This window comes from Prunus persica, chromosome G7 (assembly GCF_000346465.2).
Source record: "Prunus persica cultivar Lovell chromosome G7, Prunus_persica_NCBIv2, whole genome shotgun sequence".
In the NCBI taxonomy this organism is placed as follows: domain Eukaryota; kingdom Viridiplantae; phylum Streptophyta; class Magnoliopsida; order Rosales; family Rosaceae; genus Prunus; species Prunus persica.
In genome coordinates, this window is record NC_034015.1 from 1,458,948 (window position 1) to 1,478,643 (window position 19,696).

At 44.5% G+C, this 19,696-nt stretch overlaps 1 protein-coding gene and 1 long non-coding RNA gene across 2 annotated transcripts; both read left to right on the plus strand.

The window, feature by feature from the left end:
- LOC18771705 lies at positions 406 to 1,052 on the plus strand. The gene is made up of 3 exons (XR_002272564.1): positions 406 to 495; positions 597 to 671; positions 750 to 1,052. It is a non-coding gene; the product is annotated as an uncharacterized LOC18771705 (long non-coding RNA).
- Positions 2,616 to 5,900, plus strand: LOC18771289 (plant cysteine oxidase 2). The gene is made up of 5 exons (XM_007204636.2): positions 2,616 to 3,326; positions 4,472 to 4,593; positions 4,794 to 4,950; positions 5,041 to 5,244; positions 5,531 to 5,900. Exons 1-5 carry the CDS (start codon positions 3,077 to 3,079, stop codon positions 5,659 to 5,661), a joined length of 864 nt encoding a protein of 287 aa, XP_007204698.1. The 5' UTR covers positions 2,616 to 3,076; the 3' UTR covers positions 5,662 to 5,900.

Here is a 19,696-nt window from a genome sequence, read left to right on the forward strand (position 1 = left end):
TATAGCCTAGTAGTAACAATATGGGTGCTACTAGCACTACCAATGAGAGTGGTGGTAGTACTAACAATAAAACAGACTCTTCTTTGGTTTTTGGAGGTCGTAAACGAAAAACCATGATGGAAAAGTGGAAAAAAATTCAACAAGAGAGTGAGAATGTGGTTATAACACATGAAGTGGATAGGTACTTGTTGGATCCACTTGAATCCATTGATGAGGAGTTTGATATACTAGGGTGGTGGAGAATAAATGGGCTCAAGTATCCTACTTTGGCATCAATTGCAAAGGATGTGCTTGCAATTCCTACTTCCACAATAGCTTCAGAGTCTTGTTTTAGCACAAGTGGGAGAGTGATTGACTCGTTTCGAAGCTCATTGTCTCCTAGGATGGTTGAGGCTTTGATTTGCACCCAAAATTGGATAAGGTCCGAAGATATAGCTTCATTGCAATATGTGCCAAGCATTGAGGAGATGGAGTTCTATGAATCAATTGAAATGAGTAATATTTTCATTTCTATATGTATATTTGAATCCGATTATTTTCTTATTTTTATGTGTTTTAACTCAAATTGGTTTGATTTATTTTATTATATTTTGTAGAAATGGGGAGTAAAACATCCATGACAAATTTGAATAAGACTCTCCCTTCTTAGTGTGATTAAGATATGTTGGAAGGTATTTTTATTGCATCTTATTTTAATTATGATTTGTTGATGGTGAAACTTTGTGTTAATTCTTTTAAGTGTTGTGTAGGTTGCTTTGTGAAGGCTTTTGGAAGAATGGATGCAGCATATTTTTTGCAAGGATATTATCTCTATGTGTATTTTTGTGATGGGTTGTAATCTTTAATGTCATAAGTTTAATTTGGTTTGTGTATTATTTTTTGTAATGGTTTGTAAGAGATTATATTTCCTTTCCTTGGTTGGTTGGTTGAATGTGTGTATGTGATATTTATTTAGTTTAGAAACTTAGATTGGAATGATGGATTTTTATAGCTTGAATGTACATAATTTCAGGTTTTGAAAGAGAAGTAAAAAGTGTTTTGGGCTTGTTCATAAGAATTTAATAGGTTTTGGCAATTTGACAACAAAAAAAGGGTTTTGGTTGAAAGGAAATCGGATTTGGGCTTTGTTTTGCTAAAAAAATATGATTTGGGCTTTTGAAAAATTGTAAAAATGGGCTCAAGCCCAAACCGAAAAGAATTCAAAACCGACCCGAGAACCGAGCCCATTTCCGGTTTGGCCCATTTTCGGGTTTCACCCTAGACCCGACCCGACCCGAGAATCGAGCTCTCCTTCGGTTTGGCTCGCGGGTCGGTCAAAATTTGACCCGACCCGAACCGTGCCCAGGCCTAGTAAAGATTGGTTCAGTACCGGTTTTTATTGGTTTAGAGATAGAGTTTTTTTATTTGAACTCCACACTTCTCTTTGTTCACTCAAATACTTAAATCATTAAGCTTTTATGTTTTATTATTGTATAAAAAGACAAAAAAATGTCATCTAACTTAATACTTAACCCTAGTATATTTATACACAAATCCCACACACCCAACCACTTGAAAGAAGTCAAATTCAATTTGAGTTTCTTGGGTGGCTAGTATGGTGGTTATCCTCACACCCGTAGACTGAATCTAACTCGTTTTCTCCTTCCCCAGAAGAAGAAGGAAAAAAAAAAAAAAAAAAACAAAGGTCAATTTGAGCTTCTTCGTCTTAGCTTAAATATCTGGAAGAGTCTGTGAAAGACTGAAGTCAGGATGGCCACATGCAAAAGTGTGATTGCTGATACAAAATTAAAAGCTTTGGTGACTTTGAAGTGTGATTGCTGAAAATAAAACCAAAACCTCCTTGAAATTTTAATAATAAATAAAATAAAACCAAAACATCTAGTACAACTTAATAATAATAATAATGTAATATTGCTACACATTTCACAATAATATTTTTTTCTCTTTAAGTAATGTGAGGTTGAGGTAAACTTAGAGTGGTGAGGGGCAAGTTAGTGGGGCGTGAGGTTAATGAGTTATTTATTTATTTATTGGGCATTTATTTAGAGGTAGTTTGAAAAGATAATGGAGTTTTTTTAAAAATTGTGAAAATTTTAAATTAAAAGTTGGTGTGAACTTACAATATAGAGTGGAGAAAGAAAAAGGCGGAGGTTTAAATGGACTCACTCGATTCTATACCTAGTACATTCTAAGTAAAATTTAATTTAATTAAACCAAACTAAATTATCAATACGGTACAATCAATACACTGATTTTTCGGATGAGATGCCCATCTCTACAAATTACAATTATATATGAACTAGTGGCTATTTGCAGCAAAATTAGGACGACCTGCTTGATTGTCAGGAAAAGAATCTGCTGAACTATGTGGTTGATTCTGATGAGAATAAGCATTTTTCCTAATTTTATTATTATTTTGGAAATTCAGCTAACTTAATTACCAACAAGCTCAAAACCAAAGGACGTATAAAAAGCCAACCGATTTTCACCCATAGCAAGCATAGCTATTAGCCAACCATATTCATGATAAATTAAACATCAGGGCAATTTGGTAAATTTACAATGCGTGAGCAGATATCTAGCTAAAAGGCTTTCCCATAACCAAAACCAAAACCAAAAACCAAAACCAAAACCAGGGGTTGGGTGACCGCCAGTTTCAACTAAAATCTATGGGGGGCAACCGCAGAAACCTTTCTTACTTGCTTAGTTTTTCCACCATCCATCCCCACTTTCTTCTTCCATCACACCTTTCCTTTCCGCCCCTGGTTTTGCCCTCTCTCTCTCTCCCCTAACTGGATCCTTATATATAATCCTAAATCCTTCACTCTTTCCCACTGTTCTACAAGTATATCATCATCGTCCCACTTCTTCTTTGGCATTTTAACAAACACCTGTTGATCACTCAGATCAGCCTGACAGACAGTTGCCCGCAACATAGAAGAAGAAGAACTTTGCTTGCTTGCTTGCGCATTATTCTTCATTTCGAATTCTGGGTCTTGAAGCAGAAAGTCTTTCGCGTCGTCGGTGCACTTGCTTTGTTTATTTGGGTGCAATTTTCAAGTGAAGATATATACATATGACAATGGAGACTGCGAGGTTGGTGGAGCAGGGAAGAGATCACAAGGTTGTTTCGCGTGTCGGGCACGCTAGCAAGGTTGGGTATCATGTGAGCAAGGCCATAACGAAGAGAAAATGCGGCAAGAAGATCAAGCATTCGGTGCCACCAACGGTACTGCAACAGCTCTTTGTTTCGTGTAGACAAGTTTTCAAAGGCCCTGGAACTGTTCCTTCGCCTCATGATGTACACAACTTGTGTAGCATTCTTGGTATGTTCTCCAAATTTTCATACTTGCCAGAAATGCATCTTGTACTGTGATTGATTTTTGATAGGAATCTTGTACTTTGAATATTTGATTGATCCTCTGCTTTTAAATTGCATATATGTTCTTTGGTTATTGAGGTTCCAATCCCTGATCTTTTCCATCTGTATATGTATATCTGTTTTTTGGTAGGAATCGTATGTTCCTGTCATTCTGTTTTAGGCAAAAGTCCAAATCTGAAAAAATATAAGGGAACAAAGCTACTATTCATAGCTAAATTCAATGGGCATTGCTATAAACAGGAAAAATAAAAAATTGGAGAGCACCATATGCTTTGTTTTTTGGGTTGGTAGGCTACATATGAACGCAAGGTCAAAGCGTGGACCCCAATCTATGGATTTGGGGGACCAAGAGTACCTAGTTTTGAGTTGCCAAAAGGGAATGGTTTCTCGTCTTCTTCTATTAGAAGCTTCGGTCAGGGTACTTGACCAAAAAAAAAAAAAAGCTTCGGTCAGGAGGAAAACTAACTGAAAGCGATTATTTCTGTTGATAATTTTAATATTATTTTGTTGTGCGTAGTGTATGCTTTTTGAGACTTAATGGTAACTTACTCGCTGTTTTGTATGTCTTGGTGATTGCAATTTTGGCCTGGCTTGTCCTTGATTTGAAAAATTCAAGTAAATCATAAAGCAATGAAAGATCCCCAGTTTTTAAAGCATTGTAGATTTTCCTAGACGAAACCCCAATTTTGCATTTTCGCCAGAATGCTCGGTTTAATATTTATTTGATTAATTTTTCCTACTACCCGAGGTGGATTTTGGGGAATTAGAGAGGAGAGTAAGAAATGTGCGTTGTCCAGAAAACAGAGGAATTGTCAAGATGCAGGCAATGTGTGTTTACTTGAGAAGTTGTGCTGTACTTCAAAATATGCTGTAGCGTGCACAAGATAATGAAAGTAGGATATATATACATGGACATGCCTGTGGGAGAGGGGCAGGCTAGCATTTGTATTGAATATTTACGGGGAATACATAAAATTTTGATTCATTCCATGCCTGAAGGAAACATTGTCTGAGTTGATTGCATTCCTTAATACTTAATGTGGATGTCCTTAACCTTCTTGACAAGCGTTATTTCTTGTGGTACTGTAGATAAGATGAGACCAGAAGATGTTGGGCTTAGTAGGGATCTGCAGTTCTTCAAGCCTAAAACTGTGGTCCAAGGGACTCCTAGGGTCACATATACAACAATATATGAGTGCAGTAATTTTTCGGTAAGTCTAGTATTTACTTGAGGATAATTTCTCAGAACAACTGCTAATTAGTTCCTTTAAAATTACCATATTTTGCTTGTTTACTAATTAAATTCATAGAATTCATACGAACTTCAATATTCTATCAGTGTGCTGTTTTTTCCATAAACCATTTACTCGGCCATTTGTTGATCACGCTTCCTGTTTATTCTTACGTGCAGTTGTGCTGCTTGTTTATTCCAGCAACTGGTGTTATCCCACTCCATAACCATCCAGAAATGACTGTTTTCAGTAAGCTTCTATTAGGCAAGATGCATATTAAATCATATGATTGGGTTGATCCCGTCAATTCAGATGGCTCCACACCAGCCCCTCAATGTGAGTCTCCTTTCTCCCTAGTTCTTTATTTCATTTTAAAGAAATCTATGCGGACGATGGATGGGTAACCGGTGTAGGATGGTTTTGCAGTGAGACTGGCAAAGTTGAAAGCTGATAGCGTCTTCACGTCCCCTTGCAATACATCTGTTCTATATCCAACAGAAGGTGGTAACATCCATGCCTTCACAGCCATTACCCCATGTGCTGTGCTGGATGTGCTTGGACCTCCTTACTCTAAAGAAGATGACCGGGACTGCTCATATTACAAAGATCATCCCTATGCTGCTTATTCAAGTAAGTGAACTTTTGCTCTGTGGTCTTCATGAGCACTTTCTTCTTTGAAAATTTGCCAAAAGCGAGTGATTTATTTCCTTTAATATAGTGTGACAATAATGTAAGCAAGGTGTGATGCATATGAACCTTTCTAAATTCTCAAACTCTTTGAAGCTCAATTCGCATCTGTATGATGAACTTGGGAAGAAAGTGCACTGCTCAAAATATTGAAACTTTGATTACTGGAAAGAATTCATGTTTGAGTTTATAAACTGTGCCTGATTCACCCGGCAATGTTTCAATGCAGATGGAGAGGCATCAGTAACTGAAGGGAATGGTGATTGTTATGGGTGGTTGGAAGAGATTGAAATGCCTGAGAACTCAGAAATGGATAAAATTCCGTACTTAGGACCACAAGTTACTGAGACGAGTTGCTAGGATTGGATGAATGCCTTTCAGTAGTTATTGTTCTCCACATTCCTCTCTCTCTCTCTCCCTCTCCCTCTCTCTGCGCGCCTGGTACAGTGTTTGATTTAAGATATGCTGGTTGTAGAGAGCTTCATTTCATTATTTTGTTCTTTACTATGTAACATAGTTCTACACAGTTTGATAAAGACGTTAGGTGGAATGTTGCCTTTCAGCCCGTGGTTTATGAATTGTTATTTTGCTAAATATAATAGTCAAACCAAAATCCAGGAAAGAAAAGGGTGGTTTTCAATTTGTCTAATCTAAGGGCATGTAAACGTGCCCTAAAAGAAAACCCATTTACTCTTTGATAAGGGCTCCGGGCCAGGCTTAAGCTTCTTTGGTAACTTCCAAGACTAGATATTAAGGCAACTGCTTTGAGTTTTCTGTTCTTATTAAACTTTAAACAGGACGCATATGCATACGTCACCTTAACCCGAAAATTTTCTTTGTAAACAAAAAATAAAGGGTTCCAACTCAAATCCAAAGGGTCCAGCATTTACATTCTACATAGGTGATGCGTTCATTCCATTACCCTATAATAAGTACCCCTACGTTTGGGCGACAAAACTTAAGGCCACATTTGATATGCAGGACTATATTAGCCCTTTCACAATAGGCTTTCTAAATCACATCTTTAGACAAATTTTAAGGAGGAATCTTAAAAATGCAACTCCAACTATGCTCTTTATCCACCTCCTAAAATAGGGAATCTTCTAGGAGCTCCTAAATCTGAAGAGAGAGAACAGCCTCCTAGTGACTCCGTATAATTTAATACTGTTTTATTTAATGAGTATTTCAAACCTTTATTTAATGCTAATTATTTTTTATTTTATTTTTTAATAGAGATGGACCAATTAAAAAAGAGTTATAGCATTATGACTCTCCAAATTAGGGAGTATGGTTGAAGTTGAATTTTTTTAGAGAGCTCCTAAAATAGTTTTCTTATATTTTTAGCTAAATTTTAGCTAAGAAATAGAGAACATCATTGTGAATACTCTTAGACTATAACCTAGACTAACTAAATGACTAAATTTTGCTAGTCTAGACTAGTTAAATGACTTGATTTTGCATACTTGGAATGATTAATGTGGACTATAAGCTTGACGGTTGGTAGGAATAAGTTTTGGACATCAACCTCTTAATTACAAAATCAATTTCAGGCTAGTTACATTGGTGTGCCCGTTTTCTACACAAACTAAAGACAATTTCTTTAAATTGGTCTGCAAAATTATTTTTAAAATAAATTTCAATAATGTTAGTATTCAAAAGCTAATCAAGTACACCATATTTTTCTTATTTTATAACTGTTGATTTAAAAATAAAAATAAAAAATAAAAAATAAAAAATAAAAAATAAAAAGCAGTCGCATTTGGCCGGTTTGTATCATATAGATTTCAAACTAATGCATTGAAATTGTGACCCTTTTAATTCTGATATTATTCCACTAATTTTTTTTAAAGTATTAACAATTCCTTTGTATAAATTTAATTACTTATTTGAATTTGTGGTTTACAGTTATGTACGTTTTTCTTTACACACTTGTAATTGATAGTTTGCTTCGATGAAATTTCTTTTTTCTTTGTTGAAATTAATTTTTCAGATTTTTTCTGATGGTCACACTTGTTTTCAATTCTTATATTTATTTTAGCAATAAAGTTGCCAATAATGTTAGGTGATTATTGCCCTTAACATGGTTATGAAACTTAATTACATTTTTTGTGTTAATACCGCTAAGCTTGGCAAGAGCTTTATTTTAGTCTTGCTGAATAGTGCAAATAAAATACAAAACAAGATTTTCAGGTTTAAAATTATATATAATTTTAAAAGGAGAAATTATGACTTGTTGAATGATTGAGTGAAAAATGATATATAATTTTGTTAATTTTGATATACTGTTATGTGCAATTATATATTGTTTATACCGTAAATAAACGGCCTATGACCACCGAACACGTGGACAGGATCGATACTGATCACAGAACCCCTTCGGCATTCCCCCTACCGAAGCCATCTATCTTGGCCCTTTTGCCATCAGACACGTGTCATGCTCACAATCCATGTCCAGAGTCCCACATCGGAAATATGAGTATATAGTGCACACCTCCCAAAGCCTATATAAGGAGACCCATATCCCCAAAAGGAGGGGATCAGAACCAACGGTACGCTATTGATTGATCTGTCAGTTAACTTTACTAAATCCGTACTTACTTAAGCATCGGAGAGCCTTCGGCCGGTACCACACCGGTACCCCAAGGATTTACCGAACGTGCCCTTTTGTAGGTACCTTCCCTTCCGAAGACAAGCACTTACCGAAGACAGTCACCTACCGAAGGAATAATTTAACTAAGTTGACGAAATACGTGTTGAACCACTTTTTCGCATCAACAGTTTGGCGCTGTCTGTGGGAAGACGAAAAAATTATCAACCCACCATCTCCAAAACACATGGGGACCACATCAGTACCCACGTACTTGTCGGAAGAAGGCATACCGTTCGGAAGGCAGAGCGGAGCTAGCCCAGCGCTACCCCCATGCACTCCCTTCGGGAATGCCCCCGCAACCCAAACAACCGCCGAAGCCGAGCTGGCAGTCCAAATCGCGTCCCTACGGAAGGACATGGCGAGGCTTCAGGAGCACAACAACTTTCTTTCGTCCAAAGTGGACGAAACCCAGCAGCTGCTCCACCAGCAGCACACGCAGAACATCCAGACAACTCACTCTTCCGAAAGCCTGCAGACCCCTCATAAGAGGAGGAAATGCGATAAGGTAGCGACGGCAACGCCCGCACCTTCCAAACAATTGGTGGTCCCGGCACCCAGGGATCAGCCACATATCCCCAAGAAGGTCTACTCCGATTGCCGACATCGGATTAACGACGGGGAACATCGGACTAACGATCGGGAGGAAGAGAGACAGAGGTCTCCGATCAGGATGAGCGCTCGACTAAGGGACTCACGGATGAAGGTCCTGGGGGACAAGTCGCCCATTTGGAAAGTTAGAGGGCTGGGCCCCGCAGAGGAGTCGGAATCTGAGTACATCCCGTCCGGGATGCAAACTTCCACCTACCGTTCGGCCACACATTCGCGGAACTCGGAGGTTAATCCACTAGACCTACAAAGGCGATCGGAAGACTACGGTTCCGAGGAAATCCCTAGCCGAAACCCCGTTGTCCGACTCTTTTTTCAAAGAATCCAGAAAATGGAAAACGACAACGCCCGCTCCCAGGGACCGGAGTGGGGAAAGCTTCGACCGGGACCGTTTACTAGGCGTATCCGAGAGTCTCGGCAGGATCGGGAAGGGCAGCAACTTCGTATACCGTTCTATACGGGAACGGAAGACCCCTTAACACACCTCCACTCATTTCAGTCCGCCATTGGATGCAAGGGCCTGAGCGGCAGTGCTTGCTATTCCCGTCCTCCCTTACCGGGGCAGCCCTGAACTGGTTCTACCGGTTGGAGCCAGAAACAGTAGACTCCTTCGACGAACTGAAGCAGATTTTCCTCAACCACTTCATAATCCAAACGGACCGTCTTTACTCTGCCGATGATCTGTACACGATTCGGCAAAGAGAGGACGAACCGTTGAGAGAATACGTGACGCGCTTCAGTCACGAGTACTCAAGGTGTCCGGAAACAGACGATAGGGCAGCCTACGGCGCCTTTAAGAGTGGCCTTCGGTCCTCGCATTTCTGATACCTAGTACACAGCAGCAACTGGCGCACGTATGACGAACTGATGAAGCAAGTGGCAATCCACGCCAAGGCCGAATATTTCAACTCGAAGCCCGCGGCTTCGGCACCGCGAGGAAACGCCGAACCAAGTGCTTATCCGGCAAAGGCGACACCCTACGAGAGAACCGACACATACTCGGCAGGTCATAAGAGAAAAGACGACCGCGCCGATCGAAGAGAACCCTCGAAGAAAGGGAAAGGGCGGTATGGTCGCAACGACCACCGAGCGCCCCTGCCGAATCATGACCAAGTCAATGAAGTCTTCACCCTGTTGAACACTACCTACGAGGCCGTCCTGATGAACGAACAGGGAATAATACCAAAGTCGAATGCCCGAAGACCCAATCGACAAGACAACCGAGATACCGGTAAATTCTGCCGATACCATCAGCACAACAGCCATAATACAGAGGACTGTATAAGCCTGAGAAAAATTGTCGAGCGATTGATCAGAGAGGGGAAGCTAGATCAGTACATCGCCCGGCAGCAACGGTGCCAGTGCCGAATCCGGTTCGGCAGATAAACATGATAAGCACTATTAGCGGTGGCCCCACCATCGCAGGAATGAGCAACCGGTCAATGAAGCAATATGTGCGGGCCGCACAGTTTCCTCAGGTATTCGGCATAGAGGTGAATCGGCACCAGGAAATCCCGAAAGTTCATTGGGAACCAATCACATTCTGCGAAGAGGAGGAAGAAGGCATCCTCTATCCCCATGACGACCCAATGATCATCCGAGCAGAAATTGCCAACTACGACGTAGGGAGAGTGCTGATCAATACCGGGAGCTCGGTGAACGTGATTTTTTCCGAAGCTTTCCGAGAGATGGGAATAAAGGACTGCCAGGTAAACCGGCAGTTGACACCTTTGTTAAGTTTCTCCGGAGACTTGGTCCAACCGATCGGTAGTGTGAAACTACCCATCACCTTCGGCACTGCGCCAAGGAAAACGACGGTATACGATCAATTCCTCATCGTTGATTGCCCGACGGCGTACAACGTCATAGTTGGACGTACGGCACTCACCATGGTCAAGGCGCATCTTTCCCCCCACATGCTACTGATGAAGTTCCCAACCCCCTACGGCACAGAGGCTGTCCGAGGAAATCAGCTAAGCGCTCGGACTTGCTACGCCACGGCACTCAAGTCAACCACTGTCCAAGTCCCCGACGAGACATGTCTGTGCAGGGGATATCGAACGGTACGGGACCCGTTGACGACCCTAGGGATGAGTCCCCGACTCCACACACACAACCTGCCGAAGAACTGGAAACGATAACCCTGAACAACGAGCAGCCCGATCGTCGGGTTAAAATCGGCACCAGACTCACCCCTAACCTACGAGCGCAGTTCATAGACTTCTTACGGCATCATTCGGAGGTGTTTGCGTGGTCTTACGAAGATATGCCCGGCATAGATCCTGAGATCATCAGCCATAAACTCAGCATTTCCCCCGCATACAAGCCTGTAAGACAGAAGCGCCGTTCGTATGATACCGAACGATACGAAGCGATGCGCACAGAGGTTGACAAACTTCAAACCATCGGCTTCATAAGGGAGACCACGTATCCGGTATGGCTGGCAAACTCGGTGATGGTCCGGAAGGGTACAGGCGGGTGGCGAATGTACCAAGACTATACCGATCTGAATAAGGCCTGCCCAAAGGACAGCTTCCCGTTGCCACGGATAGACCAGCTCGTGGACGCCACCGCCGGACACGAACTGCTGAGCTTCATGGACGCCTATTCGGGATACAATCAGATATTCATGCACCCCCCTGACAGCGAACACACCGCCTTCATAACGGACAGGGGTTTGTACTGTTACAATGTCATGCCGTTCGGCCTGAAGAACGCGGGGGCAACATATCAAAGGCTCGTCAACAGAATCTTCGCCAAGTACATCGGCAGCAACATGGAGGTTTACGTTGACGACATGCTAGTAAAAAGCAAAACTGCCGAGGAACATCTGCAGAATCTGTCAGTCCTGTTCGGCATACTGAAGGACTACCGGATGAGGCTGAACCCAACGAAGTGCGCCTTCGGTGTATCTTCCAGAAAATTCCTCGGATTCATGATCAGTGAGAGGGGTATCGAAGCGAACCTCGAAAAAATAAAAGCAATCATCGATATGGAGAAGCCGAAAACGGCGAAGGACATTCAAAGCCTTACCGGACGTGTGGCGGCCTTGACTCGTTTCATATCAAAGGCTACCGACAAGTGTGTTCCGTTCTTTAAAGCCTTGAAAGGGGGCAAACGGGATATCATATGGACTGCCGAATGTGATAAAACGTTTCAAGACTTAAAGGACTACATGGGCAGAGCACCCCTCCTATCAAAACCACTACCTGGGGAGATTCTCTATCTATACCTTTTGGCATCTGGCACTGCTGTCAGTTCGGTATTGATCCGAAAGCCAGAGAGGGCAGAGCTACCAATTTTCTATGCCAGCAAGGCACTCCAGAGTGCTGAACTTCGGTATCCCCCGTTAGAGCAGCTTGCACTAGCCCTGGTAGTCTCGGCACGAAGACTTCGGCCATATTTCCAAGCACACGGGATCAAAGTTCTGACCAACCAACCGCTTCGGCAGGTGCTCCAAAAACCAGAGACTTCTGGCCGATTGATCAAGTGGGCGATCGAACTCGGAGAGTTCGATATACAATTCATGCCAAGACCCGCCGAAAAGGGTCAAGCCATTGCCGATTTCATCTCCTAGCTCACCCCATCCACAGCACAGCCGACACCCGAGCCGATTACCGAAACCGGAATGCCAATGGAAGTAGACGCCGAACGGTTCGACACCTCAAATCCCGTATGGGTTCTGCACGTCGACGGCTCGGCAAACCAACAGGGATGCGGAGCAGGCCTGGTACTGACAACACCAGAGGGACTCAAGATCGAGTACGCCCTCCGATTCAACTTCCGAACCTCCAACAATGAAGCAGAATATGAGGCTCTCTTGGCCGGCCTTCGGTTAGCCAAGAGCATGAATGCGAAACAAATCAGGATTCACAGCGACTCCCAGCTCATTGTGAACCAGGTAACGGCAGACTTCGTGGCCAGAGACGCCTCCATGAACGCCTACCTTTCATCCACCCACCAGCTGCTCCAAAACTTCCGAGCCTATGAGATCAGGCAGATCCCCAGAAGTGAAAACAGCCACGCCGATGCATTGGCACGGCTAGCTTCGGTAATAAATGATAAAATCGGAAGAAAGGTGCCGGTGAAAATTCTTGCCCAACCGAGCACGGTAGCCTCCGAAACATTTACCGTATGGTACGAGGATACATGGATGTCTCCTATCTACTCGTACCTGACCAACGGCACCCTTCCAGAAGACAAAGCCCAGGCCCGAAAGCTTAGGTACCGATCGGCAAGGTACACCGTCATCAACGACGTTCTTTACAAACGTGGCTACACAACTCCATATCTCAAATGCCTTACGGCAAACAGGAGGACTACGTCCTTCGGGAGATCCATAATGGTGTGTGCGGCGACCATTCCGGATCCCGGTCACTCGCCCACAAAACCTTTCGGCAGGGGTACTTTTGGCCGACCATGCACTAGGACGCTATCTCGCTGGTGAAAAAGTGTGATAAATGCCAGCGTTTCAGCAGCATACCGCACATCCCTGCCGAACCTCTGACATCGATTGTGAGTCCTTGGCCTTTCGCACAATGGAGACTGGACCTGATCGGTCCAATGCCGCAGGGCAAGGGCCAGGTGAAATACGCGGTGGTTGCCGTTGACTACTTCACCAAATGGGTAGAAGCCGAGCCTCTGGCAACCATAATGGCAGCAAGAGTGGAGGACTTCGTCTGGACTCACATTTGTTACCGGTTCGGTATCCCATATGCAATCATTACCGACAACGGCAGGCAGTTCGATTCGGAACTCTTCAGGCAATTTTGCACCCGGCTGAAAATCAACTTGTTTTTTGCATCACCTGGCACATCCCCAGTCGAACGGTCAGGTGGAAGCAATAAACAAAATCATCAAGAAGCTACTGAAACGGCAGCTGGACAAAGCCAAGGGAGCCTGGCCAGAAAAGCTTCCCGAAGCACTTTGGGCCATTCGGACATCCTACCGAACGTCCACTGGAGAGACCCCTTTTTCCTTGGCTTTCGGTTCTGAGGCCGTGGTGCCCGTGGAAATTGGCGAACCTTCCTACCGAACGGAAACTTTCGCACCGAAGCCGAACGAAGAAGCACTCTCTCTAAGCCTCGACCTTCTTGAAGAGCACCAGGCACATGCCAACCTTCGGAATGAAGCCTACAAGCAACGTGTCTCTCGGTATTACGACTCCAGGGTCAGACACCGCTCATTTCGAATCGGAGACTGGGTCATGCGGGAGGTATCCCTAGCAACTAAGGATGCCACGGAAGGAACCCTCGGACCTTTCTGGGAAGGACCCTATGAGATCATCGGTATCCTTCGATCGGGAACTTACCGCCTCAGAGACTCCAACGGCAAGACCCTCGGTCATCCTTGGAACGTAGAACATCTCAAATACTATTTCAAGTAACTTAGCCTACGGTAGGACAAAGTTGTAACCTCGCCTACGGCAGGACGAAGTTGAAACCGATTGAAATGTATATGCCCATTCGGCAGAAAATTAATAGAAAGCCTTCGGCACTATTATTTCAGAACATCTTTTTAGAACTCAACTAGCCCACAGCAGCCAATAATTACGATTTCATGTTCTACGGCATCTTATTAGCCTACGGCGATAAATGTTTTTCGAAATTGTTAACCCTACAGATTCCATCGGAACTTGTCAATTTCGAAATCCCTTTAACATTATACATCCTGTACGAGGCCTTTCGGCAATAGAACGATCGGCAATTGAAAGAAAATCAGATTGTTCAAATAGTGGAGAAAAAACCTGCATTTAAATAAAGGATGCCCTCGGCATCAAGGTGTTCGGTATGTACAAATAAACAAATAATAATAAAACAGTTATTACAAATAATTCAGGCCCTCAGGTTTCATCCCCGGCAGCGGCCTCGGTAGGTCCGGAGCCTTCGGCGGCGTCCTCCCCCTCGTACTCTTCAATCATCTCCTCAGTTATCCCTTCCGGTAAAGGAGGAGGATCGGCAATGAAGTTCAGGTTCAGCTTCTGCCCCGGGTTGTACCTTTTGAATCGGTACAACAGGTCCGCCATCTCCGAGCCCACCTCCTTATCCAAAAGGACAGTGAACTCTTCAGATGCGCGGTACCCCCGGATCGCCGACCGAACGGCAGCCTCGATCTCCGCAGCCTTGGCCCGCTCAGACTCCTCCAAGGCCACCTGCACCGCCTCCTTTGCCGCCTCGGCATCCCTCGCCGTCGCCAGCGCCGCCTCCAGGAGACCCTTCATCTCCTCCACCTTTTCCTCCGAAGCTAGAACCCGCCGTTTGGCAGACTCTTTCTCCTTCACCAGGTGGGCATGCTCCTGGAGCGCCTTGCCAGCCTCGGCAACCTTGGCCCTGCCGTCCTCGTACGCCTTTTTGGCGCGCTCGGCAGCAGAGATGGCCCGCTTCACGCAGAGCCACATATCCATGGACGCCTGCACACAAAAAAAAAAATAATAGAGAGAATCAGAAGCATACCCCACTTACGAAAATAAAACGACGAAGGAAAAGACAAATCTTACCGAGGCCTGGAGTTGGAAGGCGAGTCCAACCTCCTCCCGAAGAAACTTCTTCGGGAGTTCGTCGATCTCCGGCAACTCCATCTGAGAGCCGAGGATCATGTGATTGACGAACTGGACCGTCTTCGCCGGGCAGGCGATGGTGACGGCCTCGGAAGAACCGTCCTCGTCCTCCACCGTAAGGACAGCCCTCGAGACCTCAGACTGGCGAGGGCGCTTGAGGACCGGCTCGGCCTCGAGATCGACTGTCTCCGGTCGCTTACCGGCAGCTTTGGAGGCAGCGGCTTCGACACCCATCCGCCTCGGTGCCGAGCCCTCTTCGCCGACCCGCCTGAGCACGGGCTCGGCACCAAGCTCCAGCAGGCGGTCGGCGAGAGTCTGGTCCTCGGGATCCACTGCCGCCTGCCGAGCGGAAGCTGCCTCGGGCTGTTTCTTCTTTTTCTTGCCCTCCAGGCCCATCATCAGGCGCCTCCTGGAGGATTCATTCATTTTCTTCGCCTTGGCGGCCTTCCTTGCATCCGTCACTGGTCAAAAGAGTTTGATCAGTCGGTAAGCAATATCAGTATACGCAAACAAAATACCTACTGAAGGAAAGATACACTTACTCTCGGCAGGGTTAACAAGGCCGGCTTTGATGAGGTTGCCGGTGAAGAGGAAGCGTGGATAAACTCGCTCGGTAGCGGGTACTCTCAACCTCACTCTGTCGAGCTGCCGGATTTCACTCGGCTTGGGGCTCGGCTGCTTGAGTTTGCCTGTCAAACGAAGAAAAATTAATCGAAAACGCCAAGGGTGAGAAAACGCCAGACTACTGATCGGTAGATCGAAAACCTACCGGCAATCTGGAATGTCGTGGGAACCGGGAAGCTAGGGGTTCTCCCCGATGGCGATTCCCAATCACCGGAGAGCAACACCCGCCGATTCCTCCACGACTTCTGAGAAGTCGGCACCGAGCTGATGAAATGCCCCCGCTCGGAAGCCTTAAGGCAGTTCGCCTGAACCCAGCCGCCGTGATCGGCGCTCTTGGACTTGGTAATGCTGTATAGGTACGAGAACTGCTCGTAGGAAGGCTCCCCCTCCCCGGCAATCCCGAACGCAGCAATTACCCCCATCAGGGCCACCCAGAAGTTAAGGTTGTACTAGCCGGGAGCGTACCCGATCTGGGCAAGGATCTTCTGCACGACAGGCTGCAACGGCAACCGAACCCCTTGCAGAAGAACGTCGGTGAAGAAGGTCACTTCACCGTCCTTTGGGTCGCTGAGGGACTCGACCGGACTCGGTATCCTCATCCTCTCCGTGTCCGAAATAAGGAACTCGGCCTTGATCTTCTCCAATTCGCGTTCGGTGATCTTGTTGGGCTCCAAGTAGTCGACCCCGAACAGCGTCTTCCTAGGCACACCCACCGGTATAGTAGGCGGCCCTCGGTGGACGATAGTCACCCTCGGCCGGGAGGGACCGGCAACGCCCTCACTGCGACCGGAGGTGGAGGCCTCAGGCTGATGCCCCAACGGGCCGACGCGGGTACCGTCTCTATACACCGCGACCAAGGGTTGCGGTTGCCCCGTCATGAGCCCTTTTCCGATGCCGTGGGTGGGAACAGAGTTCACCTCCTCACCGAATAACTCGGTATCGGTGTCTTCTCCACCCTCGGCGCCGAGGCTCACGGCCTCGCTGGACGTATCCCAGCCCGAGGACAACTCCAAGTCGAAAGCGTTGGGCTCACTGCCGAATGGCGACTCGCTATCGGACATCTACAAAACAGAGAAAGGGATACTAAGGCCCATGCCGCACTATCCTACCGATACCTACATCGCTACCTATGGCCACTAGACTACCGAAGGAAAATCCTATTTTACGATCGGCTAGCCTACGCCATAAGGAGACATACAACCAATTAAAAAGAGAGTATTTTAGGGAGTACCGAACGGTATCTTACCTTGGGTGGTATTGGGTGATTCGATTGCTGTTCACTCTCTTCGGAAATCGCCTTGAGTGCGGAAAATCGCTGAAAAAATCGCCTTGATTACCGTTTAATGTCTTCAGAAATCGCCTGCGCAGAGCTCTCACTTCACTCTCACAATTGCAAAGTAAGCTTTACATCCGGAGCAGCTCCTATTTATAGAGGGAGAGCTGTAACGGTACGCCTCGAAATACTAAACGGCTCTTCAATGCGCCGTCAAGTGTGCTTTTACTGGCCACGCGTCACCTGACGAATGGCGCCGCAGACTGCACGCCAGGCACGGAAGACGAAGCGCCATACTGCCCCTAAACCCTCTCAGCCTCAAACGACCCTTCGCTTCCCAGGCCAATCTCCTCGAGACGAACCTACAGAACGGCAGGTTATCCTCCGAACCGCCATGGAGAACTAAATTCCCTCCCGAAGGACCTTCGGAAGAGAACTTGGGGGACTACTGTTTATACCGTAAATAAACGGCCTATGACCACCGAACATGTGGACAGGATCGATACTGATCACAGAACCCCTTCGGCATTCCCCCTACCGAAGCCATCTATCTTGGCCCTTTTGCCATCAGACACGTGTCATGCTCACAATCCATGTCCAGAGTCCCACATCGGAAATATGAGCATAGTGCACACCTCCCAAGGCCTATATAACGAGACCCATATCCCCAAAAGGAGGGGATCAGAACCAACGGTACGCTATCGATTGATCTGTCAGTTAACTTTACTAAATCCGTACTTACTTAAGTATCGGAGAGCCTTCGGCCGGTACCACACCGGTACCCCAAGGATTTACCGAACGTGCCCTTTTGTAGGTACCTTCCCTTCCGAAGACAAGCACTTACCGAAGACAGTCACCTACCGAAGGAATAATTTAACTAAGTTGACGAAATACGTGCTGAACCACTTTTTCGCATCAACATATATCATTATTAAAACTCATAGCATAATTTTATTCACTAAACCCATAATTTTGAATTAATTGTCATGAAGTGTGCATGGAGAAGACTCAAACATAATGATAAATTATATATTATTGTAAGTGGCATTTAATTTTGAATTTTGATCTTATGAAATATACTTTGACCCTTTCCTCAACTAGTTGGGGTTGATGATTCCCTTAATTTGTGAGGTTATCGTCCTAAAGATTTTTTTATTAATTATTATTATTTTTTATCTTTGTGGTCAACATTGTGAAACATAATGGATTTGCTTTACATATTTTAAATGCGGGGGTGCTTTATATTCATGACCTTGATATAACCTCCAACTAATTATTAAATAAGTATTTTTTTGGCCAACTTGTTGTGTCGGTGCGAAGTTTTTTTATATTATAAAATTTTATTATTAGACTAATTTATCTTAATTTTTTTATATGAAAATGTGTGCAAATAATGATGATCTTGCATAGAATTTTGGTGGAGACTTTTTATGGTCTTACAAGGTCATATTGAGAATCGAGAAAATACAATGACAATTGGGAAATGCGATCATGATTTCGGCCAATTGGAGTGCACATAAAGGGAGTAAGAGAATCCTTAAATACTCCCTATTCATGGTTAATTTTATTTAATGAATTAAGTGCTATATTGTTTCTCATAAGCATCAACAAGTGTACTTAAAGTTTCATGGACCATCAGAAATTCATATTTGGACACCAAAGAATTGAGAGGTACTCTTGATCATAAGATTTGATGTATGATATATTAACATTATACTTCAATGGATATCGATCGATGCGTATGTTGAGAGGACCCGCCCCGAATTCCTCGGAACCTGGGATGAATTCTATGCAATTTTTGACATCAAACTGATGCTGGGCCCACTTACTAACGACATAGTCTCTCTTCCAAGTTAGGGAAAAGAGAAGCGAGACTTTCTGCCAAAATTTTGACAGTCTCCATTGAAAAATGGACATTTCCCAAAATTTTCAACATGTTAGAAACACAATTATAAACACCAACCAACAGAATGCATAAGATAATAACATGCAATTGTATGGCCTTTTTCGTTCCGGCAACTACTACGGGCCTGGGCTGTCGTAAATAGCAAAATAGATAAAATTGCCCCTTGAGCCTGAGTTTGAAGATCAAGCCCAAAAATGCTTCGAAAGGACAGAGATGCCTTAGGAAACACCTTGGTTACCTTTACCAGCAAAAATAATGGTTGCTTGCAGATAAATTCTTTATGCTTACCGGTAGAATCTTAGCTTGGCATGAGAGGCTTGTAGCATGGCAGCAAAGTTGCCATGAGTTTAGCACTGAAGAGAAAGTTATGAGTTCTTGGGGGAAAAAGAATGAATAGAGCACGAATTTACTGGGTCTTGCAGGTGAGAGAGGAAGCTTGCTCTCTGGATGTGGTTGTTTTAGGTAATGATGAAGTAGTTGGGTGCTAGGTAGTTTCCGACAACTTGACGAAAACTCTGTCAAGCTTTAGAAAAGTTTACCTAAAAGGAAAAATGGGAAGAGATGGAAGGATGAGCTCGAAATTGCAGATGTTTCAAAGGTGAGAGATAAAGCTTGCTCTCCATATGTGTGTTTTGATGATGGGTAGGAAATGCTTCTTTTTATAGGCACTGGAAGTTATCATTTTTCAAGAAACCCTAATGGTTTCTATCTAATTTAACCAAGTCTTTCCCTTCCTTTCTCCCCTCATCCCTTCAATCATCCTATTTTGGTGAAATTTCC

Bases quoted from the DNA above. Each gene is read 5' to 3' on its own strand.
- LOC18771289 (XM_007204636.2), top strand. From the start codon at position 3,077: ATGACAATGGAGACTGCGAGGTTGGTGGAGCAGGGAAGAGATCACAAG. The intron at 3,327-4,471 runs GTATGTTCTCCA...GTGGTACTGTAG, and splicing joins CAACTTGTGTAGCATTCTTG to ATAAGATGAGACCAGAAGAT. The intron at 4,594-4,793 runs GTAAGTCTAGTA...TCTTACGTGCAG, and splicing joins ATGAGTGCAGTAATTTTTCG to TTGTGCTGCTTGTTTATTCC.